We start from the raw sequence: 24,829 nt of genomic DNA on the forward strand, positions 1-24,829 counted from the left end.
GCTTAAGGTGCCGTAGGTCTCTTTGCTATCAATCTGCCTGGTACTTTCTGAAGGACAGGAGGACACTGTAGTACCTGATGCTTTGGACTACAACTCCCATCATCGCTGGCCTCTGGTTCATACTGGCTGATCGGAGTGGTAATCCAAAGCATTTGGAGGGCACCAGATTGGCAAAGGCTGGTGTGAACTGCAGTAGGGGGCAGGAGACTGGATGGTTGGCACAGAAAAGCTCTCTTTGGGGAGCGGTCGAGAGATGAGAGAGAGAGAGAGAGAGATGGCCTGATTGTAGTCTTCCTCGGGGGTGGGGGGGGGGAACATCTCCCAGACTTAAGAGACAGTAAAGGAGAAAGAGTGGAGTCTTAAGGAGCAGGAGGGATGATGGAGCGGGCAGTGTTTTGCTTCATTGTGTTTCAAAGCAAGGAGCAACAGAGATACAAGGCAAGGTTCAGGTGCAAGGCTTAGACTGTGGGGAACACCGAGCTTGAAGTTGGTTTAGCAAGGGGCAAGCTGAAACTGAGCCCTTCTGTGCTAGTAGCAGCAGCAGGTGCTGCTCAGTTTCTAGCACAACAATGCGGTGCGGGGAGCCTCAGATCTTCCTGGGTCTTCTCCAGGGGAGTCTTCTGAGTCAGTGAATGGCAATGGTCTTGCCCTGCACATTCGCCCGAGAGCGCTTCTGGGGCTGGCCCTCCGTGCCCCCCCCCTTCTGCTTCTCACTCTCACCCCCTTGCAAATGAGCATTCCGACTCCAGGGTTATGACAGGCAGTGCTAAAATAGCAAGAGGTAATTGACAGGGATATGCCATGGTATGTGAGGACAGAGAGATGGCAAGAGAGGCTGGGCAAGGTCTTGGAGAGCGTTTAAGGTAAGAACAAAGAGTTTGTGCTACACCAAGGAATGAACAGGAAGCTGTTGTTGTGTCAATTTCTTTCTTTAAAGCAACAACAACTTGATCCCTGTACTAGCCTTTCAGTTTGAAGGCTGCTGTGTAACCCTTGTTTTGGTTTTAGCACCATGAGTGTGTTCAACAAGCAAAAGAATCCTTCTATTTGTGACTTCTGTCAGGGCTGAACAGAAGGTGCAGTTCTTGTGTTGAGCTGAATTCAGCCTTGTTTAATGAAGGCAATTATGTATGAGTGTTGAGCTGTGAGGTGGTACACGTTATATAATACACATTGTGCATTTAAGGGGAAACCAGTCGTTTCCCCCCCCCCTTCCCCATCTCCTGTGTAAATTTGCATGAATGATGACTTTGAACCCTGGCAAGGGAACAGATTGATCTGGACACTCTGTCCCTAAGTAAGCATTCAGAAACAGACTGGCCAGTCTTTGGCAGACTACCCCAACCCCTCCAACCCTCTTAATATGGTCAGGTAATATCATACTCTGCAAACACAGGGCAAATAATAGCTTGCGGGGCAGCTTTTGGATTTTAAACGCTTGCTTGTGATCTTGTTTGTTAAAATGAAACGAGTTCAGTAGATTTGCATTGCTCACCTGACACTTAGAGTAGTTGCCAGGTATATCTTTGCACATAAGAAGGGGACTAGCTCTCGGGTCCACTCCTTGTGAGTTCTTGCACTTCCGATCCTCTTAACTACAGAACAATAGCTCAATTCTTGCACAAATTAACAAAGGCAGCAGTGCTCCTCGTGTTTTGTTGTTGTTCAGTGGTGTCCGACTCTTCGTGACCCCATGGACCAGAGCACCCCAGGCACGCCTGTCTTTCACTGCCTCCCGCAGTTTGGTCAGACTCATGTTGGTAGCCTCGAGAACACTGTCCAACCATCTCGTCCTCTGTCGTCCCCTTCTCCTTGTGCCCTCAATCTTTCCCAGCATCAGGGTCTATTCCAGGGAGTCTTCTCTTCTCATGAGCTGGCCAGAGTATTGGAGCCTCAGCTTCAGGATCAGTCCTTACAGTGAGCACTCAGGGCTGATTTCCTTCAGAATGGATAGGTTTGATCTTCTTGCAGTCCATGGGACTCTCAAGAGTCTCCTCCAGCAACATAATTCAAAAGCATCAATGAGCAGTTGGGTACGGGGACACAAAGTTCTGGGCTGCCCGGCTGCTTTCTGGAAAAGGGGTACTCCTATTTTACCATCTTCACCCCTAAAAGACACTCCCATAGAAATGAAGGAGAGAGCTGCTCTCTTTGACCCATTATAGGGTCTGGAGGACCTTCTCCTTTTGTGAATGCGCTGCAATCCTACAGGGAGTTAGAGCTCTGGGCAGATCCTTGACCATTAGCAATCATCTCAAGGGAAAATGTATCTTATAACAAAGGAGGTATGTTGCCCAACTCCTATATATAACGACAACAACATTCTGCGAACCGGACTCTGACCTGCGGGCATAGGGCGGTATATAAACTAACTAAATAAATAATAGGCAACAAAATTAGATTATACAGAATACAGAAAATCAAGCAGTTGAAGTATGGCCACATCTAGCATAAAAGGTTATTATTACACGAAAGGGGGTTCAAAGTACAAGAAAGGGGTTTCTGGCTAAACACCAGGAACAACTTTTGACAGTGGAACGGACTCCCAGGAGAGCTGATGGACTCTCCTTCCTTGCGGGTTTTTAAGCAGAGGTTGGATGGCCACCTGTCATGTACTGTATAGCTTATGAAGCAGCTAAACTTGCCAGGCAGCCCCACGGATTCCCCCAGGAGGAGTAGATGTGCTGAGTTTGAATGTAGATTGTCCTGTTTTGCCTCCTTGCCCAGTTGAGAGACATTCTGGGGAGGGGTGTGTGGCAGAGGCGGGGAGAGAGAGAGAGAGATCAGGAAACCTTTCTTTCACCTTCCCAAGGCGACGTCCTCACACTTTGGGAGAAAGGGGATCAAAGGAAACAAAGCACAGAAGGATAAGCGGAAAGCTGCCCCCGCTGCCCTTTCTGAAAACCAGATTGCCTTGTTTGGATTTTCTGTGTTAGCAGGATAAAAGCATGCTAGATTCTCATGGGGTGGCGGGTGAGGAAGGAAGTTTCTAAGCTTCTCCACCAGCCTGTTTTCATCCTAAGGAGAAGGTGCTTTGGAGAAGTAGCTGTGCATGTGCCTCTTTTGCAGCATCCACCCAACCCTGGAAAGGGGGTGGGGGTGGGGGTGGGACTTTACGCCTCTTTTCGGCAAAAGTGATCTGTTAAAAAGAGTATTGGTTGCTTAATAAAGTGTAGATTGCCCTCTCAGTGAACCCGCCAGTGACTCTCCGGTTGGGGTCATTCCAAGTTCATTCTGTGGACTTTTGACTGCCTTCTGTGTATGTGAAAACAGCCGGCAGCTCCTGCAGGGATCACTCATTCAGGCCTGTAACACAAAACTATTCCCCCGTAGGCACCTGCTGGGCAGGCTCACAGGGGGTCCTGGGGCTGGGGAGACAGCCCCCTTCCCACATCGGGCATCTGTAGAGGTGGAGAAGAACTGGGCCCTCCCCGGCAGGTCCTCTCGACTGGTCGGGCATCCCTATAGACAACTCATTAGACGTCTTTGTGGATTACCCAGCAACATGCTATTGTCAGAATTCATTACAAGGCTGGGTTAACGAGGAGATGTGAGCTAATTTAAGGGCCTTTCGCTTGGGCTCCGTGACATAAATTGGGGGTAAAGAGGATGCCGTCAGGTTTGGTGGAAGGAAAATTTGCTGCTACCTTTCTGGCGGCTTCTGGGTTTGGGTCGTGTACAACCTGAATTTGAGCCTCTCTTTTTTAAAAGAAAAAATTCTGCCAGAGTCAATGCACCACCAACACCCCACTGGTCTGAGAATTGTTAGTACGTTGAGATTTGTGTGCGTTTATTCCGCTTTCAGACGCATGTTCCTGACTTGCCAGCCATGCCCATAATACGCCAGTCTGAGACTGTTTCAAGTAGCCTGAGGTTGAGGGCAAGTGCTATGAAGCAGATTTTTCTTGCCAGTTTTTTTTTCGTGGGGAGGGGTGGTAAAAATGTCAGGCTTTTTGTAGAAGCGACATATGGGCCAAGTCTATTGTATGTCTGCTTTTCGCTGAGTCCTTTGGTGGCAGCACCTTTGCTGTTATGTACTACGTGGCTTCTGTTCCCAGGAAGGCACTGCAAGGATTCTGGTGTTAAACCTGTCTTGTAATGCAACATTGCACCAAATTCCTGTCTTTATATTTATTGAAATAAATGTCCTGGTAAATTTGATAACCCCATGAGTGAGACAGAGAGGCACAAACCACAGATCATGGTTTGCCTTAGATGGGCATTGAAACAGGAGGTGTAGACTTAACTAGAAAGCCATTCCTTATATATATATATTTTCCAGAGCTAGGTTTTTCAGTGTATGCATTTCAAGTCAGATAGGGAATGTTTTAAGTTTCCCAAGAAAATATCTCGCTATGTCTGTATGTCTGCAGCAAGATGCTGCATTTCATGTATGTTAATTTACATTCATTTTTAAATGATTAACGGGGTCTTTTTGTGGTGGCAGCCCAACATTGGAATGCTACCCCCTTGGACTATTAGGCCACAGAGTAACAATGAGTAAATGAGGCACCATGCAGAGATCTTCCTGTTTCGTCCAGGATCTTGAATGTTTAATTGATTTTCTGTGCTGTTTTGAGTGCTCTTTTGCTACCGAGATGGGGAATGAGATCCAGCAGGAGGGCTGGATCCTGAGCGCCTTCACCCTGAGCAGGCCACTTTGACAGGTGGGTTGGGCCACACATGTATCAGTCAGCTGACGTTTCTATGCCATCAGGTGATCCCTTTTCTTCCCTTTGCAGCGTGACTTGAGTTCGAGCGCTGCGGCAAAGCGAGTCTGGCACAGACTTCAAGCCCCGCTAATGGAACTACCATATTTACTCTAATTTGGCCAAATTACGTTGCTTAAATTAAGGTGTGCATTAGATTCGATGGCACATTTACATTCGCCATTTTATGGTTTCAAGTTTTTGAAAATTGAGGTGCACGTTAGATTCAATGGCACATTAGACTCGTGTAAATACGGTAATTTCAGCAGGACATTCATTTGATGACAGGTTTAAAAGGTGCTGAATCCAAGCCCTGCTTGCCATGGAACAACCGGGAGACGATTTTAAGGCTCATGATCATTCCTTTGCCACCGCATCATATACAGCGTTTTATGTGGAACGGGAGGTTGTGGCTCTGGATGGGGGAACATGGGTTAACAGGGTAAATTAGGACCCTTGCTAGGCTTAATTAGACCCAACAGGTCAGAGGTTCCTTACCAATGTGCCACTGTGTTACGGCTGCTTTTTTGTGTATATATTTGATCAGCGTTCAAAAATCCCTTAGTTTAGGTGCATTTTGCGACAGAGAATTTCTTTAGCATGAGCTGTTTCTGAGCTCTGGGTGCAGTACTGTGCCTAAGGTTTCAGCTTAAAACTGCAGAGTAGAAGGAAAGGAGGACCCTTTTCTGCCTCCCCACTTCCAGCCACTCTCTGAAGACTGGAGAAGAGACCCTCTTAAGAATATTAGGGGGGTGGGCAGGGGAAGGACTAGACCATATGAAAAATGAACATAATATTTTAGCTGCAGTTCATTCATTTTCAGCTTTGTATTCTTGTTATAAAAAAGCACGCCTAGACATATTGTTGTTGCGCCCATAACCTAGGTTTAAGGTGCCATATAGCTCCTAGCTTTCATATCTCAGTTTCTAACACTGTATTTTATATATATTTAGTTTCTGTCTGTTGCTGTTCAGACGTGAATAACCGTCAGGAGCCTTCTTTTTTTAAAAAAAAAAATGTTGAGAAATGACGGGGCAGAATAGAAACGGTGTTTGCAGAGTTTTTTAAAAAAATGAAAAAGAAGCAACTGCTGTGCTGCTTCAGCTGCACAGAAATGCCTTAAACATTAACCTGACCTTGCGACCTGCTGCAGAAGCAAGGCAATCCAAAGGTAAAGGACTGGCAATGCATGTTTTCGGAGAAGGGTTGTAGCTTAGTGTCAGAGCATCTGATTTGCTTGCAGAAGGTTCCAGGTGCAGTGCCCAGTGGCATCGCCAGGTGGGGCTAGGAGAAGTCCCTGCCTGAAATCCTGGTGAGCCTCTGCCAGTCAGTGCAGGATCAACAGTGCTGAGCTAGATGGACCAATGATCTGGCAATCTGGCAGTTTCCTGTGTTAGTTAATTCCCTTCTTCCTGGGCATTGTGCCTGCTTTAGAACTCCTCACAGAATTGCTTGGTATCTCTGAGCCCAGCAGTGCCGACTTGAGTTGCTATTGTTAACTTTGCATTTCTTTTTACCTTTTTGTAAGGGGCTAGCCATCTTCTCCCAGCTCTTAACTCTCTAGGCTTAGCTGTGGCTACATATACATTTGCGTGGCACCGCAGTGTGTTGCTTCCGAGCGGCTCCACTCCAGACTTAACCAAACAAAGGGCAGCTTTGCTGAGAACTGCTTCTTGCATGCATCATGAAATAAACTCTGGGAGTTCCCAGGGTTAATCAGGCAGATGAGGTGGAAACAGGGCATGTGTCATTTGGAAAGAATTGGTGGAGTGGCTGGAGAGAGTGTTGTTTTATTTAGTTGTTTAGAAATAATTTATGTACTGCAGTTCTCTGAAATAAACCTGAAAAGCAGATTGCAACATAGTAACCCATAACACTTCCTCTCGTAGCAAATTCAGATGATACTGATAGCTGTGTAGTGTAGACTTCAGCAGAAAAACAAACAAACCTATTTTTAGAATAAAGCAAAAGTTGGGGGGGGGGGTTGCCCAAGCGCATTCTGAAGTTTCAACCCCATCAAACTCCTGACAATGTCATTGTGGAATCACAGAGGAGCAGCAAGGCCTCCCACAAGCTGTTCCTCATTTCCCAGACTCATTAGGCTGCATCGGGGCAGGGGGATAGTCCTGCAGAGGACGCCATGGTCCCTAAAAGCCCTCAGTGCTGCCATTCATTCTCGTGGCAATGCCCAATGCAGGTCTTCTCTGAGCCCATAAATCTGTCAGATAAGCCTGGAGTCTGGTAAACGGTAGCTACAATGGTGTGGCCAAAAAGAAAAAGGGGGGGGGGGAGAAATTACAAAGCTAATAAAGTCTGGTGGATTGAAGTCTGGGTTTGTTATGCATTTATAGAATTGTAGAGTTGGAAGGGATCCCAAGGATCCAATCCCCTGCAGTGCAGGAATCACAACCAAAGAATCCCTGACAGACGGCCATCCAACCTCTGTTTAAAAGCCTCCAAGGAAAGAGAGTCTGCCACCTTCCAAGTTGGTCCCGCTGTTGAACAACTCTTGCCATCGGAAAGTTCTTCCTAACTCAGGAACTATGAACCTACTAGATAACTTATGAACCAACCAGCTCTGAATTCCAGCAATTTCACTACAAGTCACGCATTCAGCGTTAATGAAAGTTCCATGTTTGTGTGTTTGTTGTCTTTAACAGTTCACTGGAACTTTGTCCGATGGGTTGGGGAAGACAATGGATAACCGGCATCAAACAGAACGAGAGTACATTCGATACCACGCTGCAACAAGTGGGGAGCATCTCGTAGCTGGCATTCACGGACTGGCTCACGGTAATATACAAACATAGAATTATAAGGTACCTTCCCCAAGGGCCATCTAGTGCAACCCCCTGCAATACAGGATTCCACTGCTGAACAGTTCTTGCTGTCAGTTCTTCCTTATGTTTAGCTGGAATCTTTTTTTCCTACCCTCTGGAGCAGGAGAAAACAAGCTTACTCCATCTTCACTGTGGCAGCCCTCCAGATATTTGAAGATGGCTATCAAATCATATCATATGTTCGTAAAAAAAAAAAAAAAAAGATTGTGCAATGGGCATATCAGGGCTCCCTTGAGTGAAAGGCTTTAGAAGAGCAGTTATTTTTACAAGCGTAGCCAGACAGGGTCTGTCCAAATTGTACTTTTAAGAAATTTATGTCCATGCCTTCCGGGTACGTTCAATCTTACAGCAGCCGTGAATTTTCTTAGCATTGTCCTAGAACCCTGCTTGTGCCACTAAGCATGCTCATTGTCTTCAACAGGCATCATTGGTGGATTGACAAGTGTCATAACTTCAACAGTAGAAGGTGTAAAAAACGAAGGGGGGGTCAGTGGCTTTATATCTGGCCTTGGGAAAGGACTCGTCGGAACGGTGACCAAACCGGTGGCTGGTGCTCTAGACTTTGCCTCTGAAACAGCCCAAGCAGTGAGAGATACAGCCACGCTTACCGGCCCCAGGTTAGTTAAATCTCCCTTTTTTGTGGGGTGTGGGGGGAATGATGACAGCCCTAAGCAGAGTCACATGCGGATTAGCCAAAGCACTTTGCAACTAAACCATTTCCTGGCTTGGCCTGGCAACAGGTTTCCAGAGATGAGTTCTGGGAGAAGATCTTCTGTACAAAGTACAGGAGAATGAGATCTTTCCCTTGAAAACCTGTTGCCATTCTCCTCCCTCTTCCCCTCCCAAATTGTTTAATGGCTTTGAAAGGCAGGTGAGAGGTTTAAAGGGAAGTAGCCCTTTTATTCTGCCTGCCTCTGTCTCTCTTTTCGCCTCCCCACCCTGCACTTTCTCCCTACAAAGGGGACGGTGGCCTCTTCCTCTTCCTCTGCCTTTGCCGTTGCAGAGGTGTTTCTCAGCTCAGGAAAACAGAAGGCGATGGGTTAAACAGACAATGGGTGTGTTGTGGATCTGTGGTCCTCAGTGTTCTCGGAAAGGCAAAGAGGTGAAATGAACTTTCCTCGCTCACCTCCCCATGCAGTTGCATATAGTGTGTGTGGGAAAGCAGGGAATGAATGGGTAGGTTTGCCAGTAGGCTACTTGGGAAGGGGCCGGCTTGGGCCTCTTTCTTGTTGTCCCCCTATTCCCACCACATGTAAAAGAATCTGTAGCAGTTTAATAATTGTTCTAAAGATGCAAATCTGGGCAAGTGGCCCTCAGCAGGGACCAGGAGTGCCAGCTTGGCCCCACGACCGTGGGTGCCCAAGGCCGTGGGTGTCATGCATTGTGCAAGGCCCTGGCGCTGTAATTTGTGGGTGCTCAGGGAGCCAGCACCTATAGCAGGGACACATGCCACAGTCCCTTTTGCCTGATGAACGTGCAGTGTTATACTTTGCCCAGTTTTTAAAAGTGCCTTCTGACCCACTTAAGAAATACAGTGATGTCCCTAAAAAACAAGAGGAAGGAATAGTTTCAATTGGACTTGGAAATACAAGAGGCTTTCCTAAAGATCAATTAATCTGGGGAGTTTGGAGGGTGCCTTCTTCTGCATCCAGACTGGGTGGAGAATTGCACTCTGCTGAAGTCTTGCTAATACTCCAAGCTTTCACTGTTGCTCGGCTTCAGCCCAGCCCAGTGCAAGCCAAAGGCAAAAAAAAAGAGAGAAAGAAAGCTGTGTTGCAAATGTCTTTTCCTTCTGTTGGCTGAACTCTGAATACTCCCTTGCACTCCAAAGCCCAGAACAATCCATTTCTCATTCGAGTGTCACTTATGTAAGGCTCTTACCAGATCTTGAGAAATGAACAAAATCCATTTCTTTCCCTTTGAATTGCTATGAGAGTGCATGAATCACTTTCAGTTAGCCTCTTGGATGTGTATTTCTTAGTCCTTGTAGATTTGCTTCTGGTGTGGGATAACCACCTCTCTCTCTCTCTCTGTCCCCCCCCCCTTCCATTGCCATTTTGGCATTTGTGAACTGCAATGGCTTTCCCGGAACACCTATAATCACATGGAAATTTTGAACAAGAGGAAAGCAGGGGAATTGCTACATTCCCCCTCCCCCAAGACGTTCCCCCTGCTCCACACATGAACACAGACACAAATGCAGTTTGCAGAGCCTTTTGAGCAGCAAGAAACAGCCCTGAGATGCAAGTATTCATGTGATGCTTTCAAAGCAGTCGTCAGAATGAGAGACCAAGGGAAGCCACCTTCATTAGTCTTGATTCCATCCTTGGGCAAAGCAGCACCTAAAAGTGTGTAGGCATAGAGATTCCATCCATAACGGCAGAAAATGCTGCTGCTGCTACTTCGCCAAGCCTTTATTAAGCATTGCAAATATAGGCCGTCATAAAACATCCATATATACAATTTTAAAATATATACAAATAAACAGCCATGCAAAAATATCTAATAATGAGGATTTTCATTGGAGTTTCTTCCCGCTAAATAGTGCCATTTACTACTCTGAAAGAGATACTATTGATGAAAAACTCAGCCATCCTTGCAGTTATTTCCAAGTTAATGTCAGGCAGATAGAATCTGATATTTTCATTGTGCCGTGGTGTTAGTCTACCCAAAAAAAGGGGGATAGCACATTTGTGTAGCTGGTCGTACAATGGACAGTAGAAAAGAATATGTTCTGCTGTGTCCGGCACAAACAAAAAACATCCACAATGTCTATCATTTTTGTGGATGTTTAGAAATCTGCCCTTGACTAAAGCTGAAGTTCAGTCGGGCTAACATAAAGACCCCGCGTTGGACTGGAATTATTAATTTTGAAATATAAGTGAACCTGTTATCTGTTGTATTTAAACCATAAAACTTGGTTGTGCAAATTTTATTTACAGCTAACTCGATGTTTTGTTTTTGAATGTCCCTTAATCGGATTTGAATATTACGATAAATATATTGCTCACTTGAATTATACAAGGGTTCCAGGTCAATACCAATAGCTCTGACTTTGCTTTGTAAGAGTTGGAACCATCTGGATTTATAAAAGTCCTTAAGTAAGTCAGAAAGCAGACTCAGAGGTTGGCAATGGAAATGGCAACGCAACCAGTATTTTATAGTGCTAGCCCACAACCAATATTCCATTGTGTGTATACCTAGTTCTGCAACACCTGTGCCATTGGTGCAGACAGGAGGGTTGATGAATCATTCGTGTCCGTGCTCCCTGCCTTTGCAGCAGGATCTTTTTGATTGATTGATTGATTTACATTTACACCCCACAATTCCTGCAAGGAGCTCAAGTTGTTCCCCCATCCCCATTTTATCCTCCCCACAACCCTGTGAGGTAGGTTTGGCTAAGACACAATGACTGCCCCAATGCCTTGAAGTAGACCAAAGAATTGTAGCAGAATTAATTGGCTCTTTGACTCTTCCATATCTCATATTCATCTACACTGATTTCCCGGAGGTCTTTTTAACAGGAAGAGTTAGGTTTTGCGAGTTCTATCTAATGTTTTTCAGACAGTGTTATTGCTGAGACATGGAACTCAGTTGTTATATACCTGTACAGCACATTTGTTCAGGGGGCAATTAGAGCCACTCCCTTCATTTTCTTCCCCCCACTCCCCTTGATTCAACCCCGCTGAGATCTTGAAGATGATTGATTTGGGCTGGGTTAGTATGCAAAGTTTTTATTTTCTGTTCCCAGACTGATGACTGTGATAGTACTCGTGCGCCATCTTTGCAAACCCTTGCAGCAGCAACAGGAGCTTGTCTAGGGGCAGAGATTGGCTTGACCAATGCATCTGCTCCCATGGAGCTGTGAAGCCAGGTGAAAAACAAGACAAGGCTTTTTACAGGTTTCGCAGTTTCAGGGGCTGGAAATTTATGCAGGTTGTGGACTAAAACAAGCCAACTGCACCCCTAAATGGTGTTTGTGCAGCTTGACTACATTTGCAGGAGGGTGTTTTGTAAACTATATAGACTCACATGCTTCCAAGCACAATTCAGAATGTTGGTGCCGACCTTTAAAGCCCCAAACAGCCTCGGCTCAGTATACCTGAAGGTGCGTCTCCACCCTCATCGTTCAGCCCGGACACTGAGGTCCAGCCCTGAGGGCCTTCTGGCAGTTCCCTCACTGCGAGAAGTGAAGTTACAGGGAACCAGGCAGAGAGCCCTCTCGGCAGTGGCACCCTCCCTGTGCAACACCCTCCCATCAGATGTCAAGGAAATAAAGAGCTGTCTGACTTTTAGAAGACCTCTGTATTGAGAAGTTTTAAATGTTTGACGTTTTACTATGTTTTTATATGCACTGTAAGCCGCCCAGAGTGTCTGGGGAAACCCAGCCAGATTGGGGGATTTACTTACTTACTTACTTACTCACTCACTCACTCACTCCCTGTTCTGCATATCCAGGCTTTCTGGATATGTGCAGAGGCAAGGGAGAAAAGGAAAGCATGGTGTATATTTATATATCTGTCTACCAATCTGCCATTTACATACCTGAAACCCTGGAGAACCACTGTGAATCAGTGCAGACAATACAAAGAAAGGTGTACCAATGGTCTGGCAATCTAGGGCAGCTTCCCATGTTCCTATGGAAGGGCCACAGCTTAGTATTTGCATGAAGAAGGTTGCATCTTGAACCCCCAGCACCTCCAGGTAGCACTGAGCAAAATGGGACCAGTGATCTGACTTGGTTCAAGGCAGCTTCCTATGTTCCTATGAGTTAGTTCTCTATCCAGGAATTACTTCTCAGCTCTGCTGCTTGAGAACCTTTTAAAGTGGAGATCCCAAAGCTAAAACCCAGCAGCCTTCTACTCTGCTGCTGAGCTGCAGGTCCTTCCCCCCCCCTTTTTTTTAGCTGTTCTCAAGCATCACTGCAGCGGGGTTGAATTTGGCAGCAATTTTAAAATGTCAAGGCTGGACAGGGGGACATGACTGAGATTCAATCTGGCCGTTTTCTAATGTTTATCCCTTCCCTGTTGCACTGCACACTGATGCTACAGGTGAGCATTGCGAAATAGCACTAAAAGCACATTACTGACTGCTTGCTTCCGCCAAAGTTAAACAAGCAGGCATGCTTGCGATAAACTGTGCTACAAAGCGGATTTCCTTCTCTGGCATTTTCATGAAGAGAACCTTTTAAAGAGAGAGAGAGAGAGAGAGAGAGAGAGAGAGAGAGAGAGAGTGCAAAGACACTGTAAACAGGAACCGCATTAAGCATTGCATTGTCAATAGGAACTATTGAAAGTGGTGCGTTGAGGTTTGGGAGGAGTGACGGAACACGAACTTGCTTTGAACCCTCCTGCCTTAAGCAGGTAATCAGAGCATTATTGTTAGTGTCTGTTATAAGTGATATGCTTCTGGGTTCAAGCAGAGTTCAGCCAGAAATCCTCATCGCAGCGAAACCTTCCCTCAATCCAGGGAAGGCCTACTCGGAAACGTTGCCGGGCAAATGCCTTGCGGACTCCATCCACACCTGTGGAATGCAAAACACCCCGTGGCACTGGCGCTGAAATGCTGAGAGTTGACAGTGTCACCATGCTGCGTATGTCTGAATGCTGCTTTTCCCATCAGTGGAATGGTGAGAGGAGAAGCTGTGCTTTGGAGCAGACACAAGAACCTCTGTATGGGGCTGGGGGAGGGGAGAGTTGGCAACTACACACGCACACCTGAGTAACCTGCCTTAGCCACATGTCTTGTCCAGTCGGTGCATCCTTGGGTGCAGCTGCAAATGCTCCAGCCAATTGCTATAAATTCTTTCATTGGTGGTAGCTTCCTCCTTCTTCTTCGTTCTGTTTTATTCTCTATGCTCCTTTCCCCCTTCCCATACGCCCACTTTCCAGTTGACTCAAACACTTGCTTGTTTGGCAGTAATTCGGAGTTGGGGTTGGGGGTGGGGACGGTCATCTAAGTACACTGGATAGATAATTCCAAAGAGTTTCCCTTTTCTTCCTCTCATCTCACCCTGCCTTGCCCTGCAGTCCCGCTCTCCATATTAGGAAATCTCCCTCCAGCAGAAACGAATCCTGGAATTGTGGAGTTGGAAGGCAGCCTGAGGGTCATTTAGTCCAACCCCCTTGTAGTTCATATGCAGTCACATCTTGCCTTTCAAAAACTCGAGAGAGAAGCTGGTAGAAGCTGGCATAGATGTGACTTGTTGGCATCCATTGGTGTTCGTCCGAAAAGAGATGGGGGGGGGGGGGCGGAGGCTAAATACATAACCTGTTTTCAGTCGCATGAAGCGAGCAAGCATGGTCTACTGGTGGTTACTGAGCGTTAGTTATAAGGGCAAGAGGCCTGGGTTTAAATCATCACTTGGCCATGAAGCTCAGTGGGCGAACTTGAGCTACTTTCTGGCCATCCCTCGGCCTCATCAACCCGGAGAGGTACTTGCAGTTTAGAATGGGCAGGGGAAGAATTGCACCCACCACCCTTGATTTAAAACGCGATCATCATTTTTTTCAACATCTGCCGTTTCACCTGGGAGCGTTGACGCTTTTGCTGTATGTTTGGCATCCGCTCCCAAAGTAGCCGGATATCAGCGTGCAGCCGGGTCCCAGCACTTGCTTGCGGACACTGCTGCCGTTTTCCTCCAGGTATGCTGTGTTGCGGAAGGTTGGCAGTGCGTGCCACCTGAAATGTGGCCTTTTGTCGCGGGGGAGTGGTGTGTGTTGTGCTTGCTGCCGAGCCGTGAGCCTCAGTGGTGCCGGAGCCCGGGGCCTGCTGGGACGGGGTTTACACTTGGGCTGTCCTTTTGCCCTTCCCCTGAACTCTCTTCATTTCAGTCATGAGCAAACAGTCAGTGCCTGAACTAACAACCCTGCAGTTCTCCAAAGCACGTCTCGCTTACAGTACCAAACAAAGGGAGGCCCGCGTGGGCCGGCCCAAGCCGAGGAATGCGGCTTCGGGGTTCTGCTCCATAAATTTAGCCAGCACGACAAAAAAGGGGGGAGGGGGAGATAATCTGAACCTTCGTGATGATCTGAAAAGGGGGTGGGGGCGGGGAGGAGGTTTGCGTCCCATTGATTGCGGTCTGGCGCGATGCCAGGCCCCGGGCCTGACCGACAGTTGAACCATATCGTTAAGGCGTGTAATACTGCTCGAGTTTTGTACGGCAGCCAATGAGTACATATCCAAAGGGCAAAAGTTTAGAAGGAGTTGAGGCTGTCCTATTTAACCCTCTCACACTGCATGTAATGTATACGGGCTCCTGCTAAGGAATAGCTACGTTGCCTTTTTTTAAAAAAAGAAAAAGGGGGGGAAAGTAAACCTGCAATTGTTTTTACTTCCGAGTCTGGTTCGTAAAGCGAAGCTGACTTCAGGGAACAATGCCGGATTGATGCCTCCCATCCCCTGCCCCAATTTGGCACTTTAGAGAAGGGGCCATCCGTGGTTTGGATGTTTGTCATTGTGCATCAGGAACGAGCACCCTGCACCCTTGCAGGAAGTTCTGGGGCGTGCATAATTCCCCCTTGTTTCTTGGGTTAGCTGTATAGGAATGAAGTTGGGACTGCAGACGGGAGCTCAACTCTCTGAATCTGGCCCTTTCTTTGCCAGTAAAGCTTGTGAACTTAATTACGACACGGTGTTCTGATGTTGGTGATGACTCAGATGTGAGAGGGGCTGAAGATTTGAATTTGCTGAAGAACACAGTACTTGCATAAAACAGTGCAGGTCTCCCACCACACACACTTTTCCATTTGTCACCCAAATTTGACATTTTTGCAGAGAGGCCTATGTGGGGTGTTTACACCGGGGAGGGACGTCTTCTGGAGGTTGAGTTTAGAAAGGCAGGGTTGAAAAAGACGCAGTTTGTGGAGGTGTCTGATTTTCCAGATTCATTTTTGGAGGTTTTCTTCAATCTCCTTTGCTTTACAGATGTCTATATGCTCTTAAATTGTGATTCTCTCTCACTGTTGTAGCCTTGAATTCAGTCCCGGATGCTCGTTATCATTTTGTGGTTACTTAATGTACACACACCCTCTTTTACCAGTTTTTTCACAGCTCCCTCCTTCCCTAAGCAGTAGGAAATCCCAAGGCCAGTTGCTGCAAGCGGGCCCTTTCTTGTGAGGAGATAGTATTTGCAGCTCACGGCAGTGTGAAATATCTGCTTGTTTACTAATATACACATTGTACAAGGCAGGTGCAGGGGGGAGAAGTCCCTCCAGTGACAGTACTAACCAGCTAATCAGCATCAGTTCCTAAGGCCGGCCAGCCAAATCCTTATCCCTCAGGGGCTGAATTGGACCACTGAGTGGGGTTGGCCACCTCTCAGTTACCTGGTGTCACAGTGACATTGGGTGATGGGGTGCTTTGAAGCCCCAGCAGTGGTCACAAAGAGCCCTGCACGGTGCTTTGAAGTGCTGGCAGCCAGCTAAGTCTTGGAGTTTCAAAGCACCGAGCAAGGCTCTTTGCAAGGAGCAGAGGGGGGTTGTAAGGAGTCTTGCCCAGCTCTTGGTGATACCCTTCAAGGATCGGCTGGCTACAGAGTTCTCCTTGGGGAATTCAGTAGCACAGCCTCCCCTGCCAGTGCACTGTGTGGAACACACTTTAAGGATCTACATTGTGCATTGGTCCCTGTGTCTCCATCCCATAAGATGTCAGGTGTAGGGAAGGTAGACATGCTTGTGTAAAAAGTGGTGTGGCAAGGCTAGTTGGATCATAATTCGGCCCACAGACCAGAGGTTCCCACCCTTGCCTAGGGCAACGCACACATTGGGTCCATTTAGCTCATTTTATTTTATTTTATTGTTGACTTTGCTGCATCAAATGCACATTCTGTAGCTGACCTCCTTTGTGATGTTTTATTTTGAATTCTTCAAGATAATATTTTAGTTTCCTGGTAATTATGTTGCTTTGAATGTATACTTTGCATTTGACTTTCTTTGCTAATCATTTTGGATCATTTTTATTTGATGTTTTAATGTGTTGTAAATAGGTTTGAGATTCTTCAAAATGTAAAGTGGTATAGAAATATTATTATTATTATTATTATTATTATTATTATTATTATTATTATTACAGACTAGTAGAGACCCTCCAGCATTTTAGGTGGAATCATTTCCCCAAATCCTCTTATCTGGAGATTCCAGGGATTGAACCTGGAGCCTTCTGTATATATAGTATGTGTCTCACCTCTGAGCTAGTACTTCCTTCCTTGCATATGGCTTGCTGGTTTCTGGGCTCTCTCCTGTTGCCGCAAGTTAAGCCGAGGCAAAACCCAGGATTTCCAACTCTGTCGTACATTTCTAGCCACTGAAACCTTTTCTCCATCTCCAGGCCAGTGTGTATAGCAGTATTTTAAAGAAAGCCATGTGGAAATCTAATTTTGGCTAAATAAAAGCTTTCGTTTGACATTACCACAGCACACAACAAGCGTGATAGTTCCTCCTAACAATTAGGTAGAAAAACATTAATTACCTGTGCCAGCTACTTTCCAGAATTGTCTGAATCAATGGGGAGTTGTACAGTAGCTTTGTTTTTCTATCCAGGTAGGTCCACAAAGTGCTTTGAGAATGACATGTTGTTGTTTAGTCGTTTAGTTTTGCCTGACTCTTCGTGACCCCATGGACCAGAGCACCCCAGGCACTCCTGTCTTCCACTGCCTCCCGCAGTTTGGTCAAACTCATGTTAGTAGCTTCGAGAACACTGTCCAACCATCTCATCCTCTGTCGTCCCCTTCTCCTTGTGCCCTCTATCTTTTCCAACATCAGGGTCTTTTCCAGGGAGTCTTCTCTTCTCATGAGGTGGCCAAAGTATTGGAGCCTCAGCTTCAGGATCTGTCCTTCCATGGAGCACTGAGGGCTGATTTCCTTAAGAATGGATAGGTTTGATCTTCTTGCAGTCCATGGAACTCTCAAGAGTCTCCTCCAGCACCATAATTCAAAAGCATCAATTCTCCAGCGATCAGCCTTCTTTGTGGTCCAGCTCTCACTTCCATACATCACTACTGGGAAAACCATAGCTTTAACTATATGGGCTATACCCATCATAAATAACAACCACTAAAACCCAGGACTAGGGAACCTGTGGCCTTCCTGGATGTGGCTAGACTCCCAACTCTCATTCCAGTTCTTAGGGATGATGGCAGTTCTCGTTCAGTAACCCCTGGAGGGCACCAGGTTGTCTAGCCTAAAGGTATTGTTGTGTTTCTCCCCTCTTGCTCAGGGGCAGGTTCCTGTTTTCTTCTAAAGTAGCGTTTTCTCTTGTTAGCTACAAACAGGACTTACAGGCTTCCTACCAGAAAAACGGGTTTTCTTTGTGCAAATCATAAATGCATGTATTTTCTCAACCAGCCACCCTTTGCCCCCCACCCTAGGGAGGGTTAAAAGCATTTGCCTGTTTCTGTGTGTAGCGTCTTCATTTGGAGACTGATAACACACCACCACACTGGAAAAGCATCTGCGATCAAGGTTATTAAAGAGCTTTGCTTTCTTCCTTGCATATAGCTATCTGTACCTTTCCACCAGCTTCTGTAGAGCTGTATTCTGGTGGTGCATTACACAATCCAAAAGGAAGGCCATCTTAGTTGTTCACGGATTCTGTTATGTATTCATTTTATACCCTGCCCGTTAGCCAAAAGGTCTCTTGGAGCCGCTTACAAAAACCAGTCCCTGCCTCACAGGCTCACAGTTTAAAAAAGACATGACACACAAGGAAAAAGGAGTGGGAGGGAGAAGGGGAAAGCAACCTCAGACATAAACCTCTTTGCATGTTACAGTTCTTAAAAATTACAGCCAGTATCTGTGGTGGTTCCAGCTGCCATGCCCTTCCTTCCTTCCTTCCTTCCTTCCTTCCTTCCTTCCTTCCTTCCTTCCTTCTTGGACAAGCACATACCCACCAGTTCCTGTTGAAGCAGAGAAAGCGTAGGACTGCATCTTAAGACTGGTGAGCGTGACAATGGGACTAAGCGTTTCAACATTTATCCACAAAGTTTTTATTATCCAAATTTAAAACTCCTATATTCTCCCAATATGCTTTGGATCATGTAGATGGTTAGAATAAAAAAAAAATGTTGGACCGTGCTCACTCGCCTTTGGGGGAGTAGGTGGGTGGCAGATCCTTCTTCTAGCAGCAGCCACAGAGGCTGCAAAGAGCAAGCTCTGATGGATACAAGCTGTGCATCTGAGCCATGGGGGACTACTAACAGCAACTCCCCTGAAGATACCCAGGATCAAGCAGGGATATAAGGAATCGGCCGCTCCTTAAATGAACACAGGAACCCCGAACTTTGCCCAATAACATATCAGCAGCCAGAGTTTTCTCGGTCATCGGGAATCGGTGACTGAAAAGGAATTCTTCTGCATTTGCAACAAGGTAAGGACAGCCTGCTGCGTCAGGCTGGTGGACCTTCTAGTCCAGTATCAGTTCTCACAATGGCCGACGAGGTGCCCCAGTGGGAAGCCCACAAGCAAGACCAGAACATAGCAGCACTCCCCCCCCCCATTGCAGTTTACAGCAAACTTGTATTGAGAAGCACAATGTCTCTTGACAGTGGAGGTGGAACATAACCATCGGGGTACTGGCCATGGATAGATAGCCCGATCAATAGCCATCCGGGTGCCAAACGTGGTCTTGAACAGTGGCGCTCTGTCCTGTGCTGCTCAGCCTCCTGGGGACGCCGTCCTTGGCCTCTCCATGCCTCCATTCAGCGACGCTCTTCCCTGCTGTGATGGGTAGACACGAGGGCATTTCTGCTTTGTGTTGGCTTTTGTGTGCCTATTAAAAGCGAATCAGCAAATGTGTTGAGTGTTGAGAGTTGAGTTTAATGTAACACAGATGTGAGCGCAGAACCGCCATTCATTCTGCTTTTTTGGATCTTCGGCTTTTTGGATTTCATCACTGTGTGGCTTGTTATTTACAGAATGTAACTTGAGACAGTGGAACGAATCGTAGGATTAAAGAAAAAAAAGAAAATCGAGTAGTGTGGAATGTTGCTTGCTGTCCAGACCAAACAGACCAGTTTGCCAAAACACTGATGGCCTGCACCAATTAATGTAATTCATGTTAGCACCAGCAGGACATAATTTAGAAGGCAGTTGACCTTCTTGCCATCATGATTAGATTTTTATCATCATCTTCATCATCATTACCAGGTTGAGCATCGCAGAATGAAAGAGTAGCAAGGAAGCAGGAATCATGGTATCTTCTGAATGGAGGTGCCTTTGGTCATTGCTTGGGTGGGACTGCTGAGAGTCTTTTGCCCAATGGAAATAGATCTTCCCAAGCTGGGAGGAAAGGTTTTAGTAAGAGCTATGTCCCCCTCCATTGAACAACAAGCGACAAATAATTATAATTATAGCCCACTCTGCTCAGAGCGTCATGTGCCGTGTGTGAAGCAGGACTGTTGCAACCAGCCAAGTAAACCCATTGAAATTAAACTGACACAAGTTAGTCACGGACATTAACTTCAGTGGGGCTACTCTTTTGAGTATCAGATGCAACACCTTGCCTTAGATTCCCGGGGGGGGGCAGTGCTTCAGCCCCACCCACCCCCCTTGACTCCCGGTACAAATGATGCAAAACAGCAAAATCACACTTTGTTTTTGTTTTTAATTTGGATAATTTACGTAGGCTGCTGAATTCTGTTTTCCCAAGTCGCAGGATTTGACTGGCTTTGGGGGAGAATACGCCTGGCCCCTTTCTTAATGCAGCTATGCACATACGATAGAAGAGACAGACAGACAGACAGACAGAAAGAAAGAAAGAAAGAAAGAAAGAAAGAAAGAAAGAAAAGGCAGAGACAGAGCAGGGGGGAACAGCTATAGAAGAGCAGTGGTGGTGGTAATAAGAGTTCATAACTCTTACCTTTGAACTTAGTGCCATGTTGTTGTTTTTAGCAAAGTGGCACTCTTGAGAAGATGTGCAAGTAGTACTATTGTCCCGTAGATGTAGCCTTTTTTTAAAAGGGATGGGGACGCATGTTTGATTAAAGAAGGCCTGTGTGCTCCTTAGCCAGGACCCATGTTGCTAAAGAGGATGGGGGCTGCCGAGGTATGAGAGGAGGAAACTAGCCTCTGGAGAAAACATCTGCAAGAATCCAGTCAGTCTTCTGTACTTTGCCAAGAGGCTTAAACAGGGAAGAAGAAGAAGGAGAAGACCTCCAGTTACAGTGCAGGATTTGTTCATCTGTTTCTAGATCAAACGCGCAACAGTCTGTAGGGGGGGTGGGGGGAACTGGGGAGCACGAATTGCACAATGAGCGTGGTTGTAGAGTCACGTATGAGCAGCCCCTGGGTTGCTGCATGCTGGCGGAAGGTAGCGCAGAAAAATAAAGCAGCTCTAGGCACCCACAAACAAACTTCTGCATGAAATCCAGGGAGGCACGTAAGTGTTAAGTCCAAGGTGGGTGACTTGGTGTGAAGACACCCCAGTGGCTGCCTGGATCTGCCTGCCCCACAGCAGTCAGATTGTTGGGCTCTGTTAAGGGTGAAAAGAAAGCAGAATACACTGAGCACAACCCCTACCTGGGGGGGGGGGTACACCCAAAATGGCATCTACGAGCAAGAACCCCTCTTTCTCCCTTCCGGTCATCAAGGCAGTGTCTCTAAACAAGAGCAGAGAATGATGGTGTGCAAGAAAGTAGTACAGTCTCTGGTCTCTATTATAAAATCTGGAATACGTTGCACAAGACAATTGGGTTAGGATTGTGGAGAGAAGGTGTAGGAATGTGTGGTCAGAGCCAGAGGTTCTCAGCATGTGAGGTGGGGCTCTTTAAAGAAGATAAAGTTGGTCAGAGGAATGTTGCTTTGCCCCTGATGCCATCCTCCAGGACAAGCTCGGACTTAATTCGAGACATCAAATCCTGGACACTTCAAGGAAGGGGCCGTAGCTCGGTGGTGGACCATTTATGCATGCGGAAATTATTAAATTCAATCCCTTGCATCTCCACATAGGCCCAACAAAAGCCCAGGGTTTCCCAAACTTTGGTCCCCAGCTGTTTTTCAACTACAACTCCCATCATCCTTAGCAGGATCAGTGGTCAGGGATGATGGGAATTGTTGTCCAAAAACAACTAGAGACCCAAATTTGGGGAAACCTGATGTAGACAATGTGGAGTTGGATGAACCCAAGGTATAAGGTAGCATTCTGTGCCCTCTGGTCCTTAAAACTAGGAGGATGTGTCATGGTTTCCTCACTTTCCTTGGGCTTTATTACTTTCTGCTGAAGTTCTCCCTATGCCTTCTTTATAAGAGCTGCGCAACTTAATGAAGGAAAGGGCTTTCTTAGCGGTGATGCCCCAACTAATAGAATGCCCTCCATAAAGAGACTCTTCCAGCACCTTCACTATAATCTTTGATGCAAAGTCCAGAAAACCCACACTCTTACTCACCTATTTTATTTCAACTCACTTCAGGGATGTTATCTGTTTCACTGTTGTACTTGAACTGTGATAATGTTGGCAGTACACCACTCTGAAATCCTAAATAGGATAAAGGGCGGTATGCAAATACCTAAAACAAATAATAAATGTTTTGACTTACCCGAAATGTGCTGTTCATTCAAGACAGCATGGTCCTGCTGCATGCTCTGCGCAGGGTTGAGAGCTGGAGCTTCTGCCTGCCTGATTTGCTTTCCTGTGTTCTTCACGGAGGCCTTGGTCAAATTCCTGCCTTGGCTGCCCATCTGCAAAATGGGAGTAAGAATGGCCTTTTTTACAGGACTCTGTTTACGGTCTGGAGCACCTACAGAGATTGCCACCTCAGTTTGCAAGTTAATTACATTGGGTTGGCTCCAGTGTTATTCCTACTCAGTGTAGATCTGTTTAACTTAACAGATGTGGCTATCTTAGGTTCATTGATTTAAATGGATCTACTCTGAGTATGGAGGCAAACCATACACAGAAGACTATTGTATATGTGCGTCCATGATCTCCACTTGCAAGGGACTGGTCAGCTGGGCGGGTAGACCGGGTGCTGTTGCAAGGAGCCTAGCAGATATTCATTCAGGCTTTGATGACCTTTTTATTGGCTTTAACATGCCTGTATTGTATTGTTGTGGGTATCTATGTCTGTCTCAGGAGACAATGGAGGAGTGCGCCTTTGAGGGTGAGGTCAAACTCTTGGAAGGTTACAGTGTCTGCTATGGCTGGGGAGACCAATACTGGAGAGACATTGTTTTGTTGCAGCTGGTTGTGCTGCTGCAGATGAACCATGGCGTTTCTTCTCTCTGCGCTCCTCCCAGTGGTCATTCCTCCGCCGGTCACTGCTATGGATGCACTGTGGTTGTCTGCAAAGGATCGCCACACAGCCAGGTGGATCTCTTCAACCGTCACATTACGTTTGCAGGCACCCTTGTAACACTGAGTTGGTCTGCCAACAGGCCTGGTGCCTGAAGCCAGCTCCCCGTAGAGGGGTCCTGCCATCTTCCATTCTGTGGGCATGACCAACCCAGCGTAGACATGACTGAGACAGGAGTGTCAACATGCTGGGAATGTGGGCTTGGGAAAGGGCATCTTTGTTTGAGACTCTGCCTTGCCGTGTGATGCCCAAAATACAGTGCTTTTTATTTTTTAAGCTGCATTGATACTTCTGTGTAAAGCAGTGATAGCCAAACTTGGCCCTCCAGCTGTTTTGGGACTACAAGTCCCATCACCCCAGCTAACAGGATCAGTGGTCATGGATGATGGGACTTGTAGTCCCAAAACAGCTGGGGGGCCGAGTTTGGCCCATCACCGGTGTAAAGTGACTAATAAGTCACCTGTAAATTGTTGTTCTAATCACCACCAGGGGGGGGGAGGGAAATTCTGCTTGTTTATGTACTATATAATTCTCCTAGCGATAGAGTTCCCAAGAGAATTCTTCAGAGAGTTTCCTTACTGAATAGTAGGTAGAAATTGGGTTGTTTGCTGATGGATGGGAACAAACACGCTACATGCAATGTTTCTACGTTGGCCTTGGCAGCCCAGTGGATTAGGCAATTTTTCAGTATGCTGGGGGCCACTTAACGTTGAAACATATCTCAGTGCTGTTACGTATTATGGCATTTTCGTGGTGACTAATGGTTGTTGTTTTTTTCAGCAAATTGAATTTGACTGACTTGCAAATGAAATTATCATGGAAATAATAAGAATAAGAATAACATTGCCTGTCTTGTTTATGATTGACAGGACGCAAGCGGAAAGAGTGAGGAAGCCGCGGTGCTGCAGGGGTCCGCAAGGGCTCCTTCCTCGATACTTGGAGAGTCAGGCAGAAGGGCAAGAGGTGCTTTGCAAGCTGACGGAGAACATTCAGGATGAATTGTAAGCACCAAAGCAGTTTGTCCCTTTGCTCCCCACATTCTCTTTAAATGCCTTCTCGTGGTTTGCACTCCAAGAGGCAGCTCGCTGCAACACAGTTTTCATTTGCTCTTGTGTGTTAGGAAATCCCCAAGTGGGTTGCATCACCCCCTTGTTGGAACAGCTTTGCCTGTTAGCACATTATCGTTGCCCCTCTTTTCCTGAGATGAAAACAGTTTTTAGAAAACCCAAACAGGATTCTGTTATTGTCCTCCTGGCCCCGCCGCTGCACATGCCTTACCCAGTTCATTATAAAATCTGGCCATAGACAAACCAAGAGATGGGGTATAAATATAAGCATCTTTTCATTGCAGCGCCCGCTTAAAGGTTTCGAGCTGAAAGGCAGTAAACAGGAAGGAAGGGCCTCTAAGAGATGGAGCATCGCTTTGCAACTGAGCATACAAAAAATGGGAGCATCTGTCCTCTCCTTTTTTTAATACATCTCAATTTGTGCCCTTAAATTGTGGTCTGTGGGATGAAAGCATAGAGAAGAAACTACACACACACACACACACACACACACACCTGAGTGAGCCACAAATCCCTGGAAGTGTGATTGCACATGGTTCCTTTCAGTTACGCAGAAAACTGGAAAAGCCTTTCCTGTTAGCCAAGTTCCTGCTCATTCTGTGGTCATATTGCAAGGCTGTACTGAACAGAAGGTGTCAAAACACACTCTTTTTTGTCACTACCAGTAGAGAATAAGTTTGTAGGAGGCTGAATGCTGCTCAAATTATTCTTATATCTGTTCATTTTTTTCAAGGATCTCACAAACAACCCTGAGAGGTTGGACTCCCAACTCCCATCAGCTGCAGCCAGCATGGCCTGTGCTCAAAGCTGAACTCCAGAAACATCTGGAAAGCATCATGTCACCTACTCTTAACTGTAGCAGATATTGAACCAAACGGACCATTGGTCTAAGGCAGCTTTCTATGTCCCTGTGACTGGGGATCACC

At 46.4% G+C, this 24,829-nt stretch overlaps 1 protein-coding gene across 2 annotated transcripts in view; it reads left to right on the plus strand.

The window, feature by feature from the left end:
• Positions 1-24,829, plus strand: part of VPS13D (vacuolar protein sorting 13 homolog D) — a 123,980-nt gene that overhangs the window by 93,947 nt on the left and 5,204 nt on the right. For both annotated transcript variants that reach the window (XM_033156471.1, XM_033156472.1), the window contains 3 exons: positions 7,370-7,502; positions 7,971-8,166; positions 23,706-23,837. In XM_033156471.1, the coding sequence (XP_033012362.1) occupies positions 7,370-7,502; positions 7,971-8,166; positions 23,706-23,837 (461 nt within the window). The remainder of the gene's footprint in view (positions 1-7,369; positions 7,503-7,970; positions 8,167-23,705; positions 23,838-24,829) is intronic.

The sequence above is a fragment of the Lacerta agilis genome, chromosome 8 (assembly GCF_009819535.1).
Source record: "Lacerta agilis isolate rLacAgi1 chromosome 8, rLacAgi1.pri, whole genome shotgun sequence".
Lineage (NCBI taxonomy): Eukaryota > Metazoa > Chordata > Lepidosauria > Squamata > Lacertidae > Lacerta > Lacerta agilis.